The sequence below is a fragment of the Hemitrygon akajei genome, chromosome 5, assembly GCF_048418815.1.
Source record: "Hemitrygon akajei chromosome 5, sHemAka1.3, whole genome shotgun sequence".
Lineage (NCBI taxonomy): Eukaryota > Metazoa > Chordata > Chondrichthyes > Myliobatiformes > Dasyatidae > Hemitrygon > Hemitrygon akajei.
The window spans coordinates 92,735,212-92,761,072 of record NC_133128.1 but is presented as its reverse complement, the minus strand read 5'-3'; the positions used below and the strand labels follow the sequence as shown (position 1 = coordinate 92,761,072).

General features: G+C 41.5%; 1 protein-coding gene across 1 annotated transcript in view; it reads left to right on the top strand.

Annotated features, from left to right (window-relative positions):
* Window positions 1-7,101: 7,101 nt before the first annotated feature.
* Window positions 7,102-25,861, top strand: part of grtp1a (growth hormone regulated TBC protein 1a) — a 71,935-nt gene continuing 53,175 nt past the window's right edge. The window contains exons 1-3 of the mRNA XM_073046056.1: window positions 7,102-7,259; window positions 7,347-7,486; window positions 21,507-21,665. Coding sequence (XP_072902157.1) covers window positions 7,216-7,259; window positions 7,347-7,486; window positions 21,507-21,665 — 343 coding nt within the window. The 5' untranslated portion in view covers window positions 7,102-7,215. The remainder of the gene's footprint in view (window positions 7,260-7,346; window positions 7,487-21,506; window positions 21,666-25,861) is intronic.

Sequence of the window (25,861 nt, the reverse complement as noted above, 5' to 3'; positions counted from 1 at the left end):
ATAAATCAACTCTTTTACCCTCTTGCTGTTAAAGGTTGAGAAAGGGAACCAAGAAAATAAAACCAATTAGCCAAATATCTATTATTTGACATTACTAGACTCCAAATGTACTAAATATTTTCAAGTGATCAAAAAAAGGATGGTAAATTGTGGCTTATGTCCAACAAATTTAATTTTTTTGGATCCTATTTATATAGATTTCTGATGACACTTGATAATGCCATTCGTAAAAACCTCAAATTGAACCTCATACAATTATAGGTAGATTATTGACCGAATTAGAAAACAGGTTGAATGGCATGTTCAATGCTTCAATGGTTCTAGTTAATATCACAGAATGTATACAATATACAACCTGAAATTCTTACTCTTCACAGACATCCTTGAAACAGAAAAACCCCAAAGAATGAATGATGGAAATATCAGAGCCACAAAGCACCTTGTTCCCCCCCCCCCCCACACAGGCATCAGTAAGTAGCATCAACCCTCCTCCCTCCTCCCACTTATTCTACCATAAAGCATTAATATTCTAGCCACCCACCATGCCAACAACAGCAAAGCCCTCAAAGAGAGGCCATGATCTACAGTAGATTAAAAGCTAACTGTTCATTCCAACAATTCAACATCCCTCAGACACTCTCTCTCTCACTAACAAGGGAGAGACAGATATCACTCTTTCCACAGTGAGAGAGGAGACAAACAGTCGCCGTTTTGATGTTACAGTCACTTTTTACTTCGAGTTCCCCAACTCGAGAATCGTCAGAAAACTCTCACTCACTATCAAGGGAGAAGGTGATTGCCTGAGTACAGAGGCTTCCTCAGCCTCTCTCACTGTCCCAATGTACCAGCTCCAAGTGATGCTTCAGTTCGCAACACCGGCGAGAATTTGTATCCGCATGGCTACGCAAGGCCACACCCCGAAGATGCTCAACTTCAGGCCACACCAGGACATATCGAAAATGCAGCCGATCAGCAGGCTCCAAGAACAGGAACACACTGCTGTGCAGAACTGCAATTTGAGTACCTTTGTAGAGCACGTTCTCTAACAGGACCCCAGCCACCTTAAAAAAGAAAATAGAGAAGAATTTTACAAGAGGAAGAATTTAGCTGTTTCGCTGATGGGCTGGGAGATGTCACCCTCCAGTGCCATTTTTAGCCCTGCCCCTTATTTGTTGTAACAACAAATAGAAAAAAGAGGTAAGGATGACCTGAAATAGGAATATTCGGTATTTATACTATTGAATTGTTGGCTACCCAAGTAATATAGGAGAGGTTTCTGTACGCCAGGGGTTCTCAACCTGGGGTATTGGTATAATAAAGTTTGGGAACCCCTGCTCCAGGCAAATAAAAGACATTTGACCAACTATTGAAATTAAATCAAGAAAGTACCATATTTTTGATGTGTTATGGAATAAATAGTAAAATTGACAGATTGTGAAAGTTTGTCCAGTTAGCTATGGATGCTATTTTGATAATGATACAAATAAGAACTTAATTATAAGCTTAAGTATAGATTAAACAGGCAGAATAAACTATGGCAAACAGAATTCATTGTTGACAAATATAAGATCATCCATTTTGGACAGTACTTTCTAAGTGTGAAAAACAACAAACAGCATTGATTCAAAAGCCCATTTATGCCCACATCAGAGTACAGTGGTGCTGGAAAGTTAGTCAACCATGTAGAATTTTTTTATTTCTACATACGACCTAAAATGTGATCAGATTTTCATGCAAGTCCTAAAACTAGATAAAGAGAACCCAATTAAATAAATAACACAAAAACATTATATGTGTTCATTTATTTATTGAGAAAAATGATCCAATATTACATGTATTTGTTGGAAAAGGTATATGAACCTCTGGGGTAATGCCTTCTACAAAAGCTACTTGGAGTCAAGTGTTCCATTCAATGAGATGAGATTGGAAGTCTGGTTTGTAGAGGTGCCCTGCGCTATAAAAAAGACACACAAAGTCAGGTTCCTGACACAGCCTGCTCTTCTCAAGAAAGTTCTGTTCATGCCTCGATCAAAATAACTTTCAGAGCACCTTGGAAAAAGAATTGTAGAGATGCAAGTATCTGGAAAAAAAGCTACAAAGGCCTTTCTAAAGACCTGAGTGTTCATCAGTCCACAGTAAGAGAAATTGTCTACAAATGGAGGAAAGTCAGTACTGCTGCTATTCTCTCTAGGAGTGGGCATCCTGCAAAGATCACACTGAGAGCACAACATGCATTGCTGAAGGAGGTGAAAAAGAACCCAAGGTTAACTACAAAAGACCTGCAGAAATTTCTAAAACTTGCTAAAGTCTCTGTTCATGTGTCCACTATAAGAAAAACACTGAACAGGAATGGTGTTTATGGAAGGACACCATAGAAGAAACCACTGATATCCAAAAAAACAATGTTACATGTTTCAAGTTTGCAAAAGACCACCTGGACTTTCTACAATGCTTCTGGGACAATGTTCTGTGGACAGATGAGACAGAAGTTGAACTTTCTGGCAGAAATGCACATTGTTATGATTGGAGGAAAAAGGGCACTACACACCAACACCAAAACCTCATCTCAACTATGAAGCATGGTGGAAGGAGCATCATGGTTTGCAGCTGCTTTGCTGCCTCAAGGTCTGGACAGCTTGCAATCTTTGAGGGAACAATGACTACAAAATTGCATGAAGACACTTTATAGGAGAATGTCAGGGTAGCACTCCGTACCAGGTAAAAGATTGCAGCATGCTGCTTTGCAGAGGGATTTGGGAGTGCTTGTGCATGAATCACGAAAGGTTGGTTTGCAGGTGCAGCAGGCTATCAAGAAGGCAAATGGAATGTTGGCTTTCATTGCTAAAGGGATTGAAACTTAAGAGCAGGAAGTTTTGCTGCAACTGTAAAGGATACTGGGAAGATTGCACCTGGAGTACTGTGTGCAGTTCTGGTCTCCTTGTTTAAGGAAGGATATAATGGCTTTGGAGGCAGTGCAGAGGAGGTTCACCAGGTTATTTCCAGAGATGAGGGGGTTAGACTATGAGGAGAGATTGAGTCGCCTGGGGCTGTACTTCACTAGACTTCAGAAGGATGACAGGAGATCTTATAGAAACATATAAAATTATGAAAGGGATAGATAAGATAGAGGCAGGAAAGCTGTTTCCACGGGTAGGTGAGACTAGAACTAGGGGACATAGCCTCAAGATTTAGGGCAATAAATTTAGGATGGAGATGAGGGGGAACTGCATTTCCCAGAGAGTGGTGAATCTGTGGATTTCTCTGCCCAATGAAGCGGCGGAGGCTACCTCAGTAAATATATTTAAGATAAGGTTGGATAGATTTTTGCATAGTAGGGGAATTAAGGGTAATGGGGACGGGGAAAAGGCAAGTAGGTGGAGACGAGTCCATGGTCAGATCAACCATGATCTTCTTGAATGGTGGAGCAGGCCTGATCCTACTCCTATTTTTTATGTTCTTAATAGAAGTTGGATAATGAAACAATACAAAGATCTAAAAGACAAGAGTAAATCAACAACAAAATGGTTCAAAAAGAAGAAAATCTCTTGCTTGTAATGGCCAAGTCAAAGTCCTGACCTTAATCCTATAGTGGTAGGACCTGAAGCAAGTAGTTCTACAAGGAAGTCCACCAACATCTCAGAGTTGAAACAGTTTTGTAAGGAGGAATGGCCTAAAGTTCCTCCAAGCCGATGTGCAGAACTGATCAATAGTTACTGGAAACGTTTGGTTGAAGTTATTGCTGCACAAAGGAGTCACACCAGTTACTGAAAGCAAAGGTTCACATAATTTTTCCAACAAATACATGTAATATTGGATAACTTTTCTCAATAAATAAATGAACAAGCATAATGCTTATTTATTTAATTGAGTTCTCTTTATCTAGTTTAAGGACTTGCGTGAAGATCTGATCATGTCGTAAGTCATATTTATGCAGAAATAGATTAAATTCTACAGAGTTCACAAACTTTTCAGCACCACTGTATGACAGCAAGGTAATGAAAATAACTAAACTCTTTAATGGAACACTGGACTCACTTTCTACAGGACTCGAATGAAAAAGGGTAGATGTAGTCCAAAGCTCTAGATAAAATAATCCGTGGTAATATGGACAATTCTGGATATCACATTTTAAGAAGGATATATTTGCTTTGGTGTAACTACTTAATAAATGATGTGCCATAATCTTACCTGGACAGGAGATGATCACCAAGAGAGATTGCATAAAATAGGACTGCATTGCCTGGAAGCTAGAATCTTGATAGCTGAAGAAAACTCATCAATCTGAATCATCAACTTCACAGTTTCTGCTTGATCTGCTATGCAACTCTGACATTTATTTTCTGCTTTTACTTTCAGGGTGGTTATTGTTTCCATGATACTAAGAAGAATTGCCTGATTAGATAGAAACTACTTCCACTTGTAACCAAGTCATTGCCTAACAATTAGCAACCAGCCTTTCAGATGGAAGTTCCTGCACAAGTTGTTTGTCGAGGCACAAGACACCACAATATGTGCAAAAATAAACTGGAGGAACTCAGTGGGCCAAAAACAATCTGTGGAGTGAAAGGGGGAGGGCTGAGATGGATCAGGGACGCATGAAGTAGGAAAAAGAAAGAGGTGGAGTTGCAGAGAGAGCTGGGTGAATGATACATGAGGACTCCTCATTAAAGGGCAGCTGGTGAGTAAAGTGTGTGGGTAATAATGAACAAGGAGGAGGATGGATATGAGGAATGAGGGCTGGAAGGAGGATATGGAACAAAGAACCAAAATGAATGAACTGGAGGCAGACAACGGGGTGGGGAGGGGGAACACAGGAGGTAAGGGTTGCCTAAAACTGTAAAAATCAACATTTAGACCCAGTCAGAACAGGATATGCTTAGCAAACAAATGATACCAGGCCAAACACTGATTTTAAATGTGACACCAGCACGTTAGTTGGCTTAATACACACACGTGTGTAACAGATGGTGGGTCAACTGCAATGTTAATGGTTCATGGGCTGGCATCCTCCGCCAGAGTTCCACTGTGCTCCATCTTCCAAACTCTTCAGCCTACTCTGCCTACCTTACAGCCTTAAAGGCCAGCTTATCCAGTTTATTCTTCAAATTGTTACGAATGAGGAGCAACTCTGATGGGCAGAAGGGTACAGAATCGCCAATGCCCGCCCCCCTTTTTGGAGAATCGCAAATCGCTACTACTCTGATGCTGTTATCAAAGGAAATGAGAGAGATAAACAGCTCATACAAATTTATGAGAGGGGGCACAGCACAGGTTGGAATGTCTCCTATTGACAAAGAGAGAGATTACTGCTATTGTCTCGTGGAGAAGGAATTGTGTATTGAGTACTGTTCTATTCATTGAAACCCCTCAGGGGACAACCAGAGTGGTCTGGTTGATGTGTTGCATCATCCCAACCTGATTGACATCTGAGACCCCGTGAGTGAGGATAAAAGTAGGGTCTGGGGAAACACCCCTCAGACGCACCAGGAGAGACGCTACAAGACCGGTGGGGGCTTGTCCACCCTTGCCTGGGTGACGAGTCCTCCACGGAACGGTCTAGCTAAAGGACGGAGACGGATTAAGATCGTAAAAGGAAAGTCGGCAAGTTACTTTCTCTCTCTCTCTCTCTCTCCAACAATTGCAACATAGTGAACAACAACGACTGCAGCCTGTATGAACGGAACTGAACTTTATATTTCCATCGGACAATTCATTATCCCCTAGACAACGATAGAGCTTATTTCTTATTGATTATTATTATACCCGCACTTTTAGGTTTAGTATTGATGACGTATATTATCTGTATATTTGTATTGATATTATTTTTGTGTATTTTTACTAATAAATACTGTTAAAAATAGTATCATCAGACTCCAATGGATACTCCTATCTTTGCTGGTAAGACACCCAGTTACGGGGTTCGTAACAAAATCAATACCATTTGCTGGAAATCTAAAATAAAAAATGGTTGCCGTGTAGCGATCTAGGTTCCATTCTGCTGTTGTCTGTAAGGAATTTGTATCTTCTCCTGTGACGACGTGGGTTTCCCCCTACCTTCCAGAGGCATATAGATTAGTAGGTTATTTGTGTCTGCCAGAAACAGCTGTGGAGGCCAAGTCTACGGGTAAACTTAAAACATCCTTAAAATACGTTCTTCAATGTTATGGGGGAAGGCAGAGTGAATAGGGACGAGAGGGATAATAATTCAGCTATGATTGAATGATGGAAGTGCACTAAATGGTCCTATGGCCGGAAGGGCCACTGTGCCCTCTAACTCTAAATAAGATTCTGCGGGTTTCGGTCTGAAACGTTTACTGTTTATTCCCCTCCCTCGATATTGCCTGACTAGGTGAATTCCTTCAGTATTTGGTGCTACTGGAAACATTCAGCAGGTCAGGTAGTTGAAAAAGTAATGATAAAGATCCTTCATTAGAAATTGTGGAAAAAAAATAGAGTTTTAGTTATGATGGGCGAAGTGATTGGCAAGTTAGCTTATATATTTTTGCAGGCCGCAGTACAACAAATCTCACATCAAAAAGACAGTGATAATAAACTTCTTTTTGCGCTAATGGCGGCTCGCACCTACCAAGAGGATGCATTATCGCCACCTACTGTAATGGAGTATGAAGGGAGCCACGACGGGGATCAGATCTCCCTCCAAGCCTGTTTTAATTTAAAGATCACCAGGGCCCTACATGAGTTAACTGCCCCTACCTCAGGTGTCAGAATAAGGGATAATAACACTTGGCAGCCGGTGAGGGAATTGGCGAGCAGGGGGCGTGGTTATCAGCGGGGACAGGCGGGTGACAGTGGGCGTGGTCAACAGTGGATTGGCGGGTAACGGATTGGCGAATGGCAGTGGACGAGATTCTCAGGTTAATTGACGGGTGACAGAGGACGGGGCGATCTGCAGATGATTGGCAGCGTGGTCATCCTCCAATGATTGGCGGGTGGCAGAGGGCGTGGTCATTAACGGTGATTGGCGGGTGGTTCCGAGTACGGCTATCGCTGAATGATTGGCGGACGGCAGTGGGCGGGACTCTAATCTGATGATTGACGGGACAGTGGGCGGGGCCATTGGCAGGTAGAAGTGGGCGTGGCGGTTAGCAGGTGATCGGGGCGTGGCGATTGGCTGGCTGCAGAGGGTTGGGGGTGTGTAGCGCGTCCTGCCTCGCTGGCGCGGGCTTGGCACTCGGTACCGGCTTGGTGGTGGTAATGGAGGCACCAGAGACCGGCTCCGAGCAGGAGCCAATGACCAGGTACCGGCTGAGCTGCGATCGGGCCGGTAATTGTCGCCGCGCCTCAGGTCGGGTCGGGTCTAAGCTGTGCTTTATTTTTCTCTCCAGGATCGACGAGTATGGGTTTGAGCGTCCGGCGGGCAAGGAGGCAGAGGAGCTGGTGTCGGATTACCAGGCAGTGCTGAACCGCCGGGCGATCAAATGGCGCAAACTCTTGCAGGGCAGCCGGCTGCAACGGAGCCTGAGAGGTGAGTCACAGGCCTGCCAGTAACTAGCGCATTCGGCGCCTGGGGGGCGGTGAGGGTCCGGGCACCCCTTCCCATTCCTCGGTTCCTACATTGACCACCTCTTTTCCGGTCTTCGTTTGCCAATATTTCCTCCAAATTGCGAGTCTGTGTCTGACTCCTACTTGCTTCTTGGGCATAAGAATTTTGCTTTCCTTTGCTCCACGTTACTAATATTTATCTATCCTTAACACCCCTACCGTCTGTCAAACATCCTTGATACAGAACCCTGCCTCTCCCAAAAGTGCTGCTGTTTCTGTGTGCGGGACTTGAAGCGTTGATAGGGTTGTATGATCCATAGAATATGTTCCGCCGTTGTATTCCTGACTCGATTCTTGCGTGCTGAGGCTCGGAGTGGTCGAGTACTCCCGTCGCAGTGTAGCTTCTCTCTTGTGTATGACACTGTCTCGTTGATAATGGTCATCTGCCTTAACAAAATGAGTATTTAAAAAGCAGAAAGCAAAATGCAGATTCTGCATAATTACTTTGAATTGTGCTTAATATGTTTCTCTTTAGATGAATTTAATGCTCAGCTGTTCTAGACTATATGATGGGAATGGAACTTGGGGTACTTTTTGGAATATAGACTGGAAATGACGGTTAAGGAGCCTGTAGTACCACTTGGGTTACTCAGTGAAGCAAAATTAAGCTGGATTTATTGAAATAAATGAGTAATGCTCTTCTGCTTGGCCAAATTGTCTTTGGTTAATGCTCTTGGGAAACTTTAAGGACACTATAGATACCAATTGTTATATCTGCAGTCGTTTTATTTTAAGCATTGTTTCTGTAGGTTAAACTTGTCTTCAATTCCAATGATGTGCTTTGTGTCTTACTTTATCTTTATGGTTCTTGGACTGACAATTATTTTTTGAATTTAGCGGTTTTGTATATCATCTCACTAATATTCACAGCGATTAAGTATTAGTTTCTGAATACTTCAGGGCAGTTAGCAGAATTTGGTTTCTTTCCTCACCACCTTCCCATTATTCCATGGTCCACTATCCTCCCCAATCAAATTCCATTTTCTTAAACTTTTTTTTTGCATCTCTACCTATCACCTTCCAGATTATTGCACTCTCCATCCCTCCTCACGTGGTTCCACCTATCACCTACCAACTCTTATTCCACCCCATTCCCCCATTTCAAAGTTTAAAGTTAACTTGTTATCAATCTACAAATATACCACCATAGATTACCCTGAGATTCATTTTCTTGCTGGTATTTATAGGAAAATAAATACAGTAGAATTTATGAAAAACTATACCAAAAAAAAATGGCAAACAGGCAATGTGCAAAGGAAGACCCACACAAATAATAAAAAAAAAATAGAATTTGAAGGGGAAAGAGGGCGGAACAAGTTTGATTGGAGTCAATTCAGCATTGAGGTGAGTATGTCAGTTTAGGGGCCTGGTTGTAGGGTCATATCACGTGGGACTAATGTTTCTGTGCCTCCTGCCCAGTGGTAGTGATGGGCAGAGAGCAAGACTGAGGTGACAGCTTTTCATACAAGCCGTCGCTCCTCTTCAAGTCCTGTAATATTGGCTGTCTGTTTCCCTCCATAGATGCTGCCTGATCTGATGAATTCCCCTAGCATATTGTATGATGATGCAGATTTCAAGCATCTGCTGTCTTTCTTGTGCTTTGGTATTTCCTAACACTTAATAGTTTTCTGTTCAGGGCAGCTGTGGTTGAACCCACCACTGGATTTGATTAGGGAGCTTAAGTTAAAGGAACCCTTAGGAGACAGTGATTGTAAAATGATAGACTTCACTTGCAACTTGAGGAGGTGAAGCTAACCTCAGGTCTATCAGTAATACAGTGGTGTTAGGAGAATGAGAGGCATGAGAAAGCTGGTCATAGTTGATTGGAAGGGGACATTTTCAGGGATAATGGCAGAACAGCAATATCTGGAGTTTCTGGGAGAAATTTGGAAGGAGCAGGATAGATATATCCCAAAGAAGTAGTATTTCAAATGCAGGATAGATATATCCCAAAGAAGTAGTATTTCAAATGCAGGATGATGCAACTGTGGCTAACAAGGGAAGTTTAAAAAAAATAAAAGCAACTATTATTGTTAAGTTAGAGGATTGGGAAGCTTTTAAAAACCAACAGGAGGAAGCTAAAAAAAATCTGAAATATGAAGTTAAGTTTACTAATAATATCAGATGATACCAAAAGTTTTTCAGATATACACTGAATAAAAGAGACGAGAATAGATATCAGACCACTGGAAAATATCACTAGAGGTAGTAATGGGGGAGAAGGAAATGGCAGAGGAACTAAATGAGTATTTTACATCAGTCTTCACTGTGGAAGACACCAGTAGTATGCCAGAAGCTCGAGGGGGTGGGGGGGGGGGCGGGGTAGAAGAGTGCTATTTCTAGGGAAAAAGTGCTTGGGAAGCTAAAATGTCTGAAAGTAAGTCACCTGGACCAGATGGACTACACCCCAGAGTTCTGAAAGAGATTATAGACGCATTAGTAAATATCTTTCAAGAATCATTAGATTCTGGAATGGTTCCAAAAGACTGGAAAATTGCAAATGCCTCTCCACTCTTCATGAAAGGAGGGAGGCAGATGAAAGAAAATTGTAGGCCAGTTAGCCCGACCTCAGTGGTTTGGGAGATGTTGGAGTCAATTGTTAAGGATGAAGTTTTAGAATTCTTGGAGGCAGATGATAAAATAGGCCAAAGTCAGCATGGTTTCCTTAAGGGACAATCTTGCCTGGCAAACCTGCTAGAATTTTTAAGGAAATGACAAGCAGGATAGACAAAGGGGAATCAGTGCACATTGTGTACTTGGACTTTCAGAAGGCCTTTGACAAGGAGTTGTGCTTCAGGCTGCTAAGCAAGATAAGAGCCCATGGTATTACAGGAAAGATACCAGTGTGGATATAGCATTGGCTGATTGGCAGCAGGCAAAGAGTGGGAATAAAGGGAGCCTTTTCTCGTTGGCTAGTGTGACTAATGTTCTATAGGGGTTGGTGTTGGGGCTGCTTCTTTTTACATAAAATTTCGATGATTTGGATGACAATTGATGGCTTTGTGACCAAGTTTGTGGACAGTACAAAGGAAAGGTAGAGGGGCAGGTAGTGCTGAAGCAGAGAGGCTGCAGAAGGACTTCGACTGATTAGGGGAATGGGCAAGGAAATGGCACATGGAGTAGTGTTGGGAAGTATATGGCCATGCACTTTAGTAGAAGGAACAAAAGCAAGGACCATTTTCTGAACAGGCAGAAAATTCAAATTTCCGAGGTGCAGAGACTTGGGCGTCCTTGTGTAGGATCCCCTAAGGGTTACCCTGCAGATTGAGTTGGTGTTGAAGTTAAATGCAATGTTAGCATTCATTTTGAGACAGCTCAAATATAAAAACAAGGATGTAATCCTGAAGTTTTTTTTTAAGGCACTGTTTAAGCTTCACTTGGAGGGCAGTTTTGGCCCCCTTATCTAAGAAAAGATGTGTTGACATTGGAGCGGGTTCAGAGGAGGCTCACGAGAATGATTCCAGAAATAAAAGGGTATCAGATGAGGAGTGTTTGGCTCTGGGCCTGTACTCAGTGGAATTTAGGAGAATGAGAGACCTAGACTGAGTGGATGTTTCCTATATTTGGTCAAAGACCCATGGACACATTCTCAGAATAGAGGGACAGCCATATAGAATGGAGATAAGGAATTTCTTCAGCCAGAGGGTGGTGAATCTATGGAATTTGTTGGCACAGGCAGCTGTGGTGGCCAAGTCATTAGGTGTATTTAAGGCAGAGGTTGATAGGTTCTTGATTAGCCAGTGTGTGAAAGGTTACAGGGAGAAGGCAGGAGATGGGTTTGAGAGGGGAAAATAGATTAGGCAGAATGGGCTAAATGCCCCAAAACACTCCCATCTCTGCGGTCTTGTAACTAATTGCAAATTGGCTAAACATGTATTCATCAAATTGTATGTTAATTCAGTAACCATTTTTTTAAAAAGTTAAATTGTTCTCTTCAAATTATTGCTTTGTGCAAGAATATTGCTTTTTCCATAAACAGTCATAAAACTATAAATTCAAAGATAATTTTCCTCCTTATCATCAGACCAATAGCTAATATCTACTTTGTCTTCATGCCTTTACACTTGTAGAAGCATGGCAGGGTTTCAGAGTGTTCAGATACTCCTTGTGACTTTGGAACCAAGGTTGGCTTTTGGGCATTACGTGGATCGTTTTCCACACTGAGTGGGTTATAGAAGAACTGTTCATGTGACTTCATGGGCTTTGTGTGTGAAAAGATTGACAAATCCTTAGAAAAGGAAGCATCTCAATTGTTCTTAAACAAAATTTCACTATTCAATGCATACTAAAGGACTTTAGTACACCTGAAGTGCTATAATATGGGAAGCAAACAGTGTGATCAACAAGGTGTACCTCAAGTCTGCTTGCTTAGCTCCCTGCTCTACTGTATTCACACATGAGAGTGTCTGAGTGCAGCTCCAATTTATTGAAATTTCCTATGACTCAGCTATGGTGGATGACTCACCAGAGCGTGATAGGTTACCTGGTTGAGTGGTTCCACAAAAACAACCTCTTGTTGAATACCAGCAAAACTAAAGTGCTGATTCCCTTTAAGAAGGGGAAGGAGAGTAAACATGTGCCAGATCACATTGAGGAGTTGGTGGCAGAGGAGTCAGCAGCTTCCAATTCCTGGGTGTTGAAATTTTGGATGACGTGTCCTGGGCCCAGCACATAGATGCAGTAAATGAATAAGTGGTGCACTAGTGTCTTTATTTGCTTTAAGAAGATTTGGCTTATCAAACAACAAACAGACGTCCACAGATTTACTGTTGAAAGTATCCTGATTGCATTATGGTCTGGTACAGCAATTCAAATACGCAGGAAGCTAAGAAGCTGCGGAGAGTAGCAGACTCTGCCCCCTATATCATGGGGCACCCTTCACCAGGTATCTATCCACAGGAGGCACTGCCTCAAGAAAACAATGCCTATTATTAAATGTCTCCACTATCTTCTCCCAGATACCACTGAGCAGGAGGTACAGAAGTCCAATTTCAGCCAGTTCAAGCACAGCCACTTCAACCATTCAGTTCTTCAGCCAATAGGCAAAACTAATCGCTAGAGTTTAGCAACACTATAAACACTTTGCACTAAAGTAGACTTTGTCTTTTTCTAAAATTCTAATTGTTTTTTAATAATTTGTTTTTTCTTGTGAATGCTGTTTATTTGATACGCCCATGATGCTGCTGCAAGTAAATTTTTCATTACATGTACATTGCATGTACTTGCACATAAGACAAACTTTGATTCTAATAAAGTTTGCAGGGTAATTATTGGTTTTACTGGCTGGAACTTGCTGGATTTTCAATATGATTTGATCTTGCTTCTGCTGTAAACTAATCATCATCATTATGTGCTGTGTTGTATGACACGGGTGATCCTGGTCTTCCATTAGTCTTTACTGTGTGCCTATGGGGAAGACCCCCTTACACTGTTGTTCTTATTTACTCAATCCATAACCATGAGTGTTCTTAGCAAATTTTTCTACAGAAGTAGTTTGCCATTGCCGCCATTACAAGATGGTGACCCCAGCCATTATCAATATTCCTCTGAGATTGTCTGCCTGGCAACTGTGGTTGCATAATCTGGACTCGTGATCCCACTACCAAGCACATCTTTCCCTCCCCCCCCCCTTTCTGCTTTACGCAGGGATCGCTCCCTACGCGACTCCCTTGTCCACTTGTTCCCCCCCCCCCCCCCCCCATCCCTTCCCACCGATCTCCCTCCTGGCACTTATCCTTGTAAACGGAACAAGTGTTACACCTGCCCTTACACTTCCTCCCTCACCACCATTCAGGGCCCCAGACAGTCCTTCCAGGTGAGGCAACACTTCACCTGTGAGTTGGCTGGTGTGGTATACTGTGTCCAGTGCTCTCGGTGTGGCCTTTTATATATTGGTGAGACCCAACGCAGACTGGGAGACCGTTTCGCTGAACATCTACGCTCGGTCCGCCAGAGAAAGCAGGATCTCCCAGTGGCCATGCATTTTAATTCCACGTCCCATTCCCATTCTGATATGTCTATCCATGGCCTCCTCTACTGTCAAGATGAAGCCACACTCCGGTTGGAGGAACAACACCTTATATACCGGCTGGGTAGCCTCCAACCTGATGGCATGAACATTGACTTCTCTAACTTCCGTTAATGCCCCTCCTCCCCTTCTTACAAAGGTAGAGTGTTCCTATGGAACCTTTCTTAAGCCGAAATGGCGCAAAGCAAAGAACCATTAATTTATATGGGTAAATTTTCATAAAAGCGAAAATCCTCTTTCTAATACAAAAACAGGTTACTAATGTAGGTCTTTTGTAAAAGTGAAGTGGCGTAAACCGGGGGGGGGGGGGGGGGGGCACCTGTACTTGTACTCCAAATCCCTCTGTTTCACAACACTCGTCAGTGTCCTGTCATTCCTACCCCAGTTTGAATGTCCAAAATGAATCACCTCACACTCGTCTAAATTGAAATCCGTTTGTTGTTCCTTAATCATCTCCCTAACTGATCAAGATCCCTTTCTAATTCATTGTAACCTGTTTCATTATTAGCAAGACCTGCTAATTTAGTCTAACAAGAAACTTGCTAACTGTGCCATGTATCATTTATATAAATAATGAATAACAGTGGTTCCAATATTGACTCCTGGGGCAGCCCACTCATCACAAGCCTCTAGACAGAGAATCAAACTTCAACCATCTCAATCTGCTTCCTATTATTGAGACAATTCTGACTTCACCTCACTAGTGATATCCTTCTTGAACAATGGAACATTAGCCACCCACCAGTCTTCTAGAACTATTTGAATGGCCCTCTCGTGTGGTGAGGTGGACTCTTGACCACACAATCTACCACATTGTTTTTGGTTTTTTTTCTTTTTAAAAGATTTACAGAGTGCAACACATAGATATATCTCAACATAACTTGTGTACATTCATATATTGTAATAAAATTGATCAAAATGTTATAGCATAACACGAAGGTATTACCACTCTGTAATCAAAAATTTAAAGATAGGTCATACATCATAAAAGAAATTTTTTTATTAAAAAAAGTCAACCCCCAACCAACTACCAAAGAAAAAAGCTGATGGATGACAATGGATAATTAGAAAAAAGAAACATATTCACTTAAGAAGAGAAGATAAAAATATACATAAAAGTCTGTGCACTGTTAAACTTTATAAATTGGAAAAGTAATTTAGGAAAGGTCCCCAAATATCATAAAAAGATAGTTTCAAATTTAAGACTGAGCAGCGGATCTTTTCTAAATTTAAATACAACATAATATCACGTAGCCCTTGAAGATGTGTAGGAGGGGTAGACTCCTTCCATTTAAGCAAGATTGCTCTTCTTGCTAAAAGAGAGGTAAAAACTAAAACCTGTAGGTTAGGAGTATTTAAAGTTATCTCTTCATTTGCAATAATACCAAACAAGGCAGTAAGGGGATTTGGGTCAAATTGGACCCTAAAAAGTTGAGAGAAGGTATGAAATATTTCCCGCCAAAACTTTTCAATTGTAGGGAAAAACCAAAACATACGAATTAAAGAGGCATCAGCAGAGTTGCATTTATTACGCAGTGGAGAAACATTCGGGTAAAAACTGGAGAGCTTCTGTTTAGAAATGTAAGCTCTATGAACCACTTTAAATTGTAGAAGAGAATGACGAGCACAGAAAGATAATTTATTAACCCGTTTAAGAATTTTATTCCATCTATCATCAGAAATCTGACAATTTAGGTCATCCTCCCAAGCTTTTTTTATTTTATCTAAAAAGTCTTGTCTAGAATCAATCAACAAGTTATAGATACCGGTAATAGAACCATTAACAAAAGGTTTTAAATTTAAAAGATCGTCCAGTAAATTTTTATCAGGACCTATAGGAAAAGTAGCTAATTGGAAACGTAGAGAATCTCTAATTTGAAGGTATCTGTAAAAATGTGATTTTGGGAGTGCAAATTTATTTGACAATTGGTCAAATGAGGCAAGAGATCCTGAGGTAAACCACACCACACCAACTGTCTAATCACACCAACAAGAAAGCTTATCACCTCTACTTCCTCAGGAGACTAAAGAAATTTGGCCTGTCCCCATTGAATCCTACCAATTTTTATTGATACACCATAAAAAGCATCCTATCTGACTACATCACAATTTGGTATGGCAACTGCTCTACCTCTGACCACAGGAAACTGCAGAGAATTGTGGACACATCATGGGAACTAGCCTGCAATCCCATCTGTCTATAGTTCTTGTTTCCCAGGTAAAGTGACCAACATAATTAAAGACACCACTCAACCCAAACATTCTGTTTTCTCAAGGACAGCTTTTATCCCATTGTTGTGCTGTTCAGTAGTCATACAATAAGAAACTTCTGACTTCATGGTTTACCTCGTTATGACCTTGTTCCTTATTGTCTACCTGCACTTCCTCTAACTTGGGTTCCCCTTCATTGTTATTGTTTTACCTTGCTCTACCTCAATACTCTAATGAATTACGTATGAACAGTATGCAAGGCAAGTCTTTCACTGTACCTTTCGTAAATGTGACAATAACAATTTGTACTTGCATAGATCTCCCAAAGAGCAGCACCAATACTTGATGTTTTTTCACTTATAACTGTAACTGCTGTAGATCCTCCTGTGTCTTCTGACCACCTTTACTGTTTGCAACTCCCAAATTTTGTCATCTGAAAACTTGCTAACAGACCCATATGCATTTTTGTCACAAGTCATCACAAACAATAGGTTTCTTGTGGAACACTACTGGTCCAATTCCGATATGAAGAAAAATTTCCTGCAGTTTGTCCTTCTTCCCAGACTTCAACATAACCAGCTTATTGTTGTATCTCTTCTGCACCTTCTCCAGTGATATCACATCTTCCCCATGTGTAGTGACCAGACTTTCATCCAGCTGAGGATTGACAAATGTTTTATAACGTCGGAGCATAACCTCCCTACTTTTGTATTTGCTGCCCCAACTAATGAAGATCTGTGTTCCATGTGCTAAATGTATTATTCTGACTCTTCCTCTCATCAGTCTTTCCAAGGTGTGATGCCGGATTATTTCATGCTGGAATCTCAAAAATTGTATACATTTGACTTCATACACTGTATGCGGCTTCTTCCAAGACATGAAAAATATCATCAGAGTCTGTCATTTTTGAACTGTACTTTCAAGTTAGTTTTTCTGTAAGATGCACTTCAGTACTGCCACCTAATTAAGGATTTTTTTTACTATACGGTATGCTGCACATACACTCTGACCAGACATTGCTTATCATGCGTGGGACATGGGCATCACTGGAAACACAACTTAATGCCTATCCTTAATTGCTGTTGAAGAAATAAAATTGTTGCAGTTCAAGAAAGTTATTTCCTTTTTTTAAATCTTACATGATAATATAGTGCACTTTCCAGTGAAGTAGCAAGTTTACAGGTAGCAAGAAATATACAAGCACTCCAGACCTGGCACCAGCCACAAGCCTATCCACATTCCTAATTTGTAATTGTAGTAATTTTGACTTTGCACTGTACCACTGTGACAAAACAAATTTTCTGTCATACAAGGTAGTGATAATAATTGTGATTCTGAGTACTGTGTATTGCTTTGGTCCCCCTGTTAAAAGCTCTGCGCGGAATTATGGGACTCTCTTTGCGGGCTTTAGTTCAGAACGCTATTTGTTTGCAATTACTTTGCCGCCTCCCCCTCTCCCTGTTTTACCTGTAACCTGTCACCTTGTACTTCCTCCTTCTTACACCTTCTTAATCTGATTCCTTCTTTCCTTTCCAGTCCTGAAGAAGGGTCTCGGCCCAAAACATCGGCTCTTCTCCATCGATGTGCCTGACCTGAGTTCCTGCAGTATTTTTGTGTATTGCTTTGGATTTCTAGCATTTGCAGATTTTCTCTTGTTTATGGTTTGCTATCTTCTTTTTGCTGCTGAAAGGAGGGGTTAGAGATCTGTGAACACTCCAAAATCAGCACAGGTCTTTAGTATGTCCAGGTACCCCATCTGGCTGGATGCAATCTTACAGAAAGTTTTTGGATTTATGAGAGACGTATATAAGATGGACTTTAACAGTCTTTTCCCCAGAGTAGGAGGGACCAAAGCTAGGGGACATAGATTTGGGATGAAAGGGGAAAGATCTAGGGGCCTGTGGGGCAATGTTTTCATTCAGAGTTTGAAGGATATAGAAGGAGTTACCAGAAGTGGGTAGAATAGTAACATTTTAGGAAGCATCTGGATAGACCATGGGGAGGAGACTGGAGGGACATAGGCTGAATGCAGGAATTTGGGACGTGAACCAGTTTAGGCCAAAGAACATGTATATGTGCTGTATTTACTCTGACTCTTGAGGCAACATTTGAAAACCCTTTTATATACTCCTTCTGCATTGAGAAAACTGATCTGCTACTGCTTCTTCCCGTTATATTTACATAATAGCACCCTATTACCCTGTCTATTCTTTTCCTTTGTATCTTTACTTACCTTCCCTTTAAAATGCCATTTATATGAATCAGAGGGATGGCAGGGAGGGGATACATCTCTAACCAAAGGAGGTGTAAGGCACTCCTTCCCTCTGCTAGCCCACAATCTTCCCTTGAGAAGCTGCAGCATCTGCTTAGCCACCACCACCACCATCCCTTATCAGAGTCACGTGAAGCCATGGGAACAGGCGGTGGATGGTTGTCTGAGCAGCTGGTGCATATCACAATCCTGACTCCAGGCAGACGGTCTCTGAACAGTATTTATAATGGCTGGGGTCACCATCTTGTGAAGTTGCTGCCCAGAAGAAGGTAAGGGAAAACCACTTCTGCAGAAAAATTTGCCAAGAGCAATCATGGTCATGAAAAGACCATGATCACCCTCGTCATATGACACGGTACATAACAAACGAGTGTTTTGAATCATGGCATCTACTTGTTTTCACACTCGATTCCTTCTGGATTTACTAGTAGCAACTTCTTGTGTATGGTCCCTACCTTGACTCTTTACATGTGTGAGTGTGTTCACAATTAAAACCTTGTAATTTTAACCAGCTCATTAGGTTATCCCTCTGTGCCTTTGTACCAGAGAAATCAAACCAGTTTTTTTGAAATCCCATGCAAATATTTTGTCTTTCTGTAGTATCAGACACTGCAGTGTCTCTTTACATTGAATTTGGATAATTTTTGTATTTTGACTATGCCTGCTTGGTGTAGATTCTTGATTGAAATACGTTGATTTTATTTTGAGTGAGGTTAAGCTTTCAAATCGTAGTTGCTCCATATTAATTGAAGATAGTAATTGGATTTAGTTTTAATAAAGTAACAGTCTACTAATTCAGCTGTTCTGAGTGCAGTGAAGCATGTTTTTTAGACCAAAGAGAAAGGATTTATTAAAGGCATCTGTTCAAATTGAAAAGCTCTTTCATTCAGAGATAAAGAAGCAAGTCTGTGAAGATTCTTGTCATATGCAAAGTGAGATGTAAGGCAGTTCTTTGCCAGATACTTCCACTCTGAATAGCAACAACATTAGTTTGTGTATTCTTCAAATATGGGTAGCTAGGGGTGCCTTCAGAATTCCTTTAATATCACTGACTTGTATTTTGTTGTGGCAGTAGCATAATGCAAAGACAAAAGTCTATAAATGACTGAAATAAATAGTGCAAAATGTCAGAATCATAAAGTAATGATCATGCACTGTTCAGAAATCTGATGGCGGTGGGGAAGAAGCTGTTTGTGAATCATTGAATGTGAGGTCTTCAGGTTCCTGTACCACCACCCTGATGGTAGTAATAAGACCACAAAATATAGGAGCAGAATTAGGCCATTTGGCCCAACAAGTCTGCTCTGCCATTTCATCATTGATGATCCAATTTTCCTTTCAGCCCCAATCTCCTGCCTTCTCCCCATATCCCTTCACGCCCTGACCAATCAAAAATCTGTTAACCTCTGCCTTAAATATACATAAATACTTGGCTTCCATAGCTGCCTGTGGCGAAGAATTCCACAGATTCACCATCTTCTGGCTAAAGAAAATCCTCCTTTCTAAAAGGATGCCCCTCTATTCTGAGACTGTTGTCTGGTCATAGACTTTCCCACCAAAGGAAACATCCTCTCTATATCCCCTCTGTCAAGGCTTTTTACCATTTGATAGCTTTCAATGAGGTCACCCCTTATTCTTCTGAATTCTAATGAAAACAGGCCCAGAGCCAATAGGCAGTCTTCATATGACAAGCCATTCAATCCTGGAATCATTTTCATGAACTTCGTTTGAACCCTCTCCAGTTTCAGGACATCCTTACTAAGATGAGGGGCCCAAAACTACTCCAAGTGAGGCTTCACCAGTGTTTTACAAAGTCTCAACATTACATCCTTGCTTTTATATTCTAGTCCTCTTAAAATGAATGCTAACATTACATCTGTCTTACTCACCACAGACTCAACATGCAAATTAACTCTTGGGGAATCCTGCACAAGGACTCCCAAATCCCTTTGCACCTGTTTTTTTTTGTATTTTCTCTCCATTTAGAAAATAGACAGATTAGGCGAATGGACAAATGGAATACAGTGTCAGGAAGTGTATGGTCATGCACTTTGGTAGAAGAAATGAAAGGGTTGACTCAGTCCTTCTGTAGCGTCTTTACAACAGATATACCTGTTGTTGAGGGTGATGGCCACGGGGTTATTCTGCACTGGCTGCTTAACCCTTTTCCCCTTCCTGACTGTCACCCAGTTTCCTGTGTCCTGCATCTCTATATCTCCTAACTATCACCCTCCCGAATGATCCAGAGTTCATCCAGTTCCAATTCCAACTCATTAACATGGTTTGTTAGACGCAGCAGCTGGATGCACTTCTCGCAGTTGGAGTGGTCAGATGTACAGGAGGTCTCCCTGCCTTCCCCCATCCCACAAGAGGAGCATTCCACTATCCCGCCTGTTATCGCTACCTACCTGAGCAGATATAAAGAAAAGGAAAAATCTTGAGCTTTTCTTTGCTTTGTTTTCTGAGTGAGGCCTCTCTTTGTTGAAACCTTGAAGAGCTAATGCCTTAAGATCACCTCTCTACGTCCACTCAGACGATAACTGATGCGATGGCTGCTACGCTTGCCCCTGCCTGCCTTTAATTTGCTCTTACTGATGCTAATCCCAAATGCTGACTGCCCACTGGTCAAAGCTGTAATATGCTGCCAGCGAGCTGCTCCAGCCTTTTATTCTCAGGCGGTGGACCTGATTGAAGTCCCCCTCCTCTCCAAACTTCCGATGTCCGGATTGGCCACTTGTCAAAGTTGAGAAGGAATGTCCTGGATAGTGAAGGACCCTAGTGATGGATGCCAGCTTTTAAAGAGGCCTTCCCGTGAATTTGTCTTCAACGGTGGAGAGTTTTGTGCCTACGGTGGAGAGTTTTGTGCCTACGGTGGAGAGTTTTGTGCCTGTGATGGAGCTGATTCTAGTTGGGTATTGGCAGTTTGAAAAGAAACTTGTAGATGTTTTAGCTGGGTTAATTTTTGAATGTAAATACAATCCAAAATTCAATTTATCAGTGAACTTGGGGAACGGGGATGAATTGGAATAAACACTGATACTCATAGAAAGTAGTTGAGTATATTTGCACTCCTACCGTAAAATTTGTTATTTTTTGTATGAGTGCTCATGGTGGAAAAAAGTCTACAATACTGAGGCTAGGAGGAGTAAAATGTACTAGGTCTCTAATCATTTGCACCATTCTCTTCTCAGTAATGTTTATAATATCCTGATGCCATTTGCTCTGCATACAAATAACTTGACTATTAATCAACAATTGTGTCATGGCAAATTCAGGATTTGTCTTTTAATAAGGAAATTGGTTTAAATGAAGAAATCAAACTACTGCACTGAAATCAAGTATTCTGTCTGGACTACTAGTAGAGGTGACGTGAGAGTTATCATGTTTACTTGTGTTTAGGATATTGACCACTTGCTTTTCTTCCCATTAAAGTGAAACGATACATCAGGAAAGGCATTCCAAATGAGTATCGCAGTCTCATCTGGATGACTGTCAGTGGAGCCCAGGAACAGATGGAAAGGAACCCAGTTTATTATAAGAAGATGCTGGAAACGGAGGAAGATCCAAAGCTGATTGAATCTGTAAGAACAGGTATCTGATGCACAAAATTTAACTAATATCTTAATAACTATCTGTAATAACATGTGAAATCTCGGGAGTTAATTGCTGTTTTATACCAACAGGTGTACTGCATGGTGTGAAGCACTCAGAGCTATTTATTTTAGTTGGTCCCTTTTATAACCAGATACTAAAATTTTAGATGTTCAAGGACAAAATACAAGACAATTATTTCAAGGATTATTAGAGAATAGTGTGAATCTGGTGTCTTGTTTTGCAATCTGTGTACACTGCAAAATTTCCATCTTAAAAATGTGCAGAGCATTTTGTCATGAAATTGTGCAGGAAGTCAAGTGGGGCAGTCAGGAAACTATATATGCTAAGTTCAATACTATGTCCTCCTTTGCCTGTCTTGCCACCCTGTTGTGAATTTTAGAACCAAACAGATCTTCTTTGAGGTGTTGATGTGAACAGTGGATAGAATGGGCTGGGAGGAAATAAGGCTGTTGATAGAGAATATTGATGTGTCAGCAACTCTGGGTGAAGAATGGCATGTGGGATGAAAAGGTGGAAGACAAGAACAGCAAGAGGAAGAGAAACAAGGAGGTGGGTGTGTTTGGTTGCATGTGATCCCAAGGCTAAATTAACGGTGGTTGAGTATTGATAAGCATTTGTAGGAGAAGAAAGTGAACTACTTTTTTTCCTTTTGTTGACATAATTACAGAGAGGAAAGAATGAGGGAGGCAAGGTCAGAAGAAACAACAAATTGATGGTTACATAAAATGGTGCTTAAAAGAGCAAAAGTAGTTGACAAAACTCAGTAAGGCTTCAGCCCATTAAAGGCTGTGATTCTCTTCTCATCTCATTGCATCTTTCACTGTTCAAACATGATGCTGGAGTACCTTAATGGGTTCCAAATCTCTACACGTGCATATGTACGCACATGTGAATGCCCACAAGTTTCAAACCAATGACGCTGGGGTTTAATTGACCTTTTCCAGAATGTTGCACCCTGTGCTGAAAGTGTTGCACCAGCCGTTGTAATTAGTTAGTATTTTAGTTACTGACAGTTATCAAGCTTCCAAGGCACCAAATCACATTCCAATTGCTTCGAGGTGTTAGTTTCCTTTTCCAGAATATTCTCTTGACTGCAAATTGCCCCATGTTAAGGCCCATAAAGGATGTCAGATCTCTGTTAAATCGCTAGACTAAGTGACAGTTGGTGCTTAAAGCAAATAGAAATTGAGGGAAGGATGCTAACAACTCTAGCAGTGTGCTTCTGTCAACAAGATGCCACATAACCTTACATAGGATTTGTCAGTGTTTACACAACAGGCTGTGATTCCACACTTTGATTGTGTACTGCATCTAAAGTCAAGTTATAGTCCCTTCTGGTATGAACTGTAAGCTGATGTGGTTTTGCAATACTGGAGTTACTGACAGAACTGGTGTTATCATCATGTTCAAAGGTACATTTAATGTCAGAAATGTATACAATATATGTCCTGAAATGCTTTTTCTTTGCAACCATCCACGAAAACAGGAGTGCCCCCAAAGAATGAATGACAGTTAAATGTTAGACCCCCAAAGTAACCCCCCCTTCAGCTCTCCTCCCTCCCGTGCATAAGCAGCAGCAAGCAATGATCTCCCCCCCCCCCACCCCCACCTCCACTGGCCAGGAAAAAGCAACAATCCCCCCCCCCCCCAACAAAAGAAACATTTCCCCCCCCCCACCCCCACCTCTACTGGCCAGAAAAAAGCATTAGTACATGCACCATGATATATAACGTAGGCGATCACAGTCTCCATGATTGTTCTTGGCAATTTTTTCTACAGAAGTGGCTTGCCATTGCCACCTTCAGGGCAGTATCTTTACAAGATGGGTGACCCTAGCCATTATCAATAATCTTCAGATTGTCTGCTTGGCATCAGTGGTCGCATAACCAGGACTTGTGATACAAACCAGCTGCTCATACAACTATCCACCACCTGCTCCCATGGCTTTACATGACCAGATCAGAGGACTAAGCAGATGCTGCAGCTTGCTCAAGAGTGATCTGCAGGCTAGTGGAGAAAAGGAGAGCTTTCTACCTCCTTTGGAGACGTATCTCCACCCCACCACCCTGACTGAATGCTATCTGTTCCATTGCTCTATTCCTGTGGATCAGACTTGTCAGATGATCGACTAGTGCATAGGTTTGAAGTTTCCAACTAATCTTCTGCACGTGTGAATTAAAAGCCTTGCAAATCTGCAGAGTTCTAAGCTCTGTTCAAGCAAAGCTTGTTTCTGTTGAAATGGAGTGTGTGTGTTTTCAAAAAAACGATAATATATGCATACTTGTCCAATTGTGTATTGGATCTTGACATCCCAGGCAAACCCGATATTTTTTTGATGCATCCCTACTGAGCTGCTGCCTTCATCCACGGTGGTTCTTCCCACAGTGCCTTTGGGAAGGATGTTTCGACACGGGAGTAACAAGGAAAAAGTAATTCAGATCAGGGTGGTGTGTGACATGAAGGGGAGCCTGAGGCTTAGTTGTAGAGGTCAGTGTTTTGAGAGGTATGGCTGAAGTAGTGAAGATATTTGAAGGAGCTGACCATAAAATGAGCATTTCGGGATGTAAATGACGATTAGGGAAAGAAGCCCAGGCAGGATTAAAGTCTGCAGTCGAATTATTATTTACAGTTGATAATAAACAGAACCATTTGAATTGTTGCACAGAACTTGATACGTCTTTGTATTTATCACTTTTTTTCCAGTCTGTATAACAAGTAGCCCAAATTATCTACTTGGTCACTGAAGGAAGTTGCAGCAAAATCTTTAAAGATAAGGTTTGATGGAAAAAAATAAGAGTTGCTAATTTCTAGTTATTTTTGGTTTTCTGTGTTTGCTATCTATCAGTCTTGTCATAGTCATTTGGGGCAATTTGCAGTAAATTAATGGTGCAGTATTTTGATGCAGATAAGATGCATGTCACAAGCTGGACGCTTTCCTGACATGTTTTCAATACTTTGCTGTCTCATTAAATCTCCTCTATGTAGTGGTATTGGGCTTGTACTGAGGAGGTGCATTGTCAAGATTCTCCTGAAATTGGTTATAGGTTTTGGTCTCCAGATTTAACATTACTAGTCACAGCCCAGAAATAGGCCCTTCGGCCCAACATCCCCATGCTGACCAAGCTGCTACCCAGGCTAATCCTGTCGGGTGTCAGTAATGTAGTAGTTAGCACAACACTCTGAGCTGGAGTTCAGTTTAATTCCAATGTCATCTGTACCTCCTTCCCATAGAATGTGTGGGTTTTCCTTGGGCACTCTGGTTTCCTCCCACAGTCCGAAGACCTGTACCAGCTAGTACATTAATAGGTCGTTGTAAATTGTTCCATGATTAGGCGAGGGTTCTATGGGGGGTTGCTGGACGGTGCAGCTCAAAGGGTCTATTCCGTGCTGTATCTCAATAAATAAATAAATACTTGTCTGCATTTGGCTCATTTACCTTTAAATCTTTCCTATCAAGGTACTTGTGCTAATGTTCTGTGGCAGTTCTCTCTGTCTCTCTGTCTCTCTGTCTCTGTCCCTCAAATCTCCCTTTAAATCTGTGCCCTTTAATATTAAAGGGGAAAAGACTATGACTATCTGCCTTTTCTATGCCTCTCCATTTTCTAATCATCCGAAAGGTCACCCCTGCGCTGCCTTTGTTCCAGGGAAAACAGTCCCACCCTGTCCAGTCTCCACATAACTCAAGCTCTCTGGTCTCAGCAACATCCTTGAATCTTTTCTGCACCATCTCCAATGTAATCACTTCTTCCTATGGCAATAAATGGCATTACATAGACTTTAGCAAGACCTTTAACAAGGTCTGGAACATTAGATCACATAGGATCCAGAGTGAGCTAGCTAATTGCATACAAAATTATCTTAGGAGGAGGAGGAGGCAGAGGGTGGTAGTGGAAGGTTATTTTGCCAGAGTGCAGGTCTGTGACCAGTGGTGTGCCACACGGATTTCTACCAAGTCTCCTGCTGTTTATCATAAATATTAATGAATTAGATGAGAAAGTAGGTGGCCCGATTACCAAGTTCGCAGAAGACTTCAAAACTGATGTCAGTGAACAAGGTTGACTAAAGTTACAGGAGGATCCAGGTCAAATGGAAAATGTGAAAGAGGCAATGACAGATGAAATTTAAGTCAGACAAGTGCAACATGACACATTTTAGATAGTTTAATCAGGGCA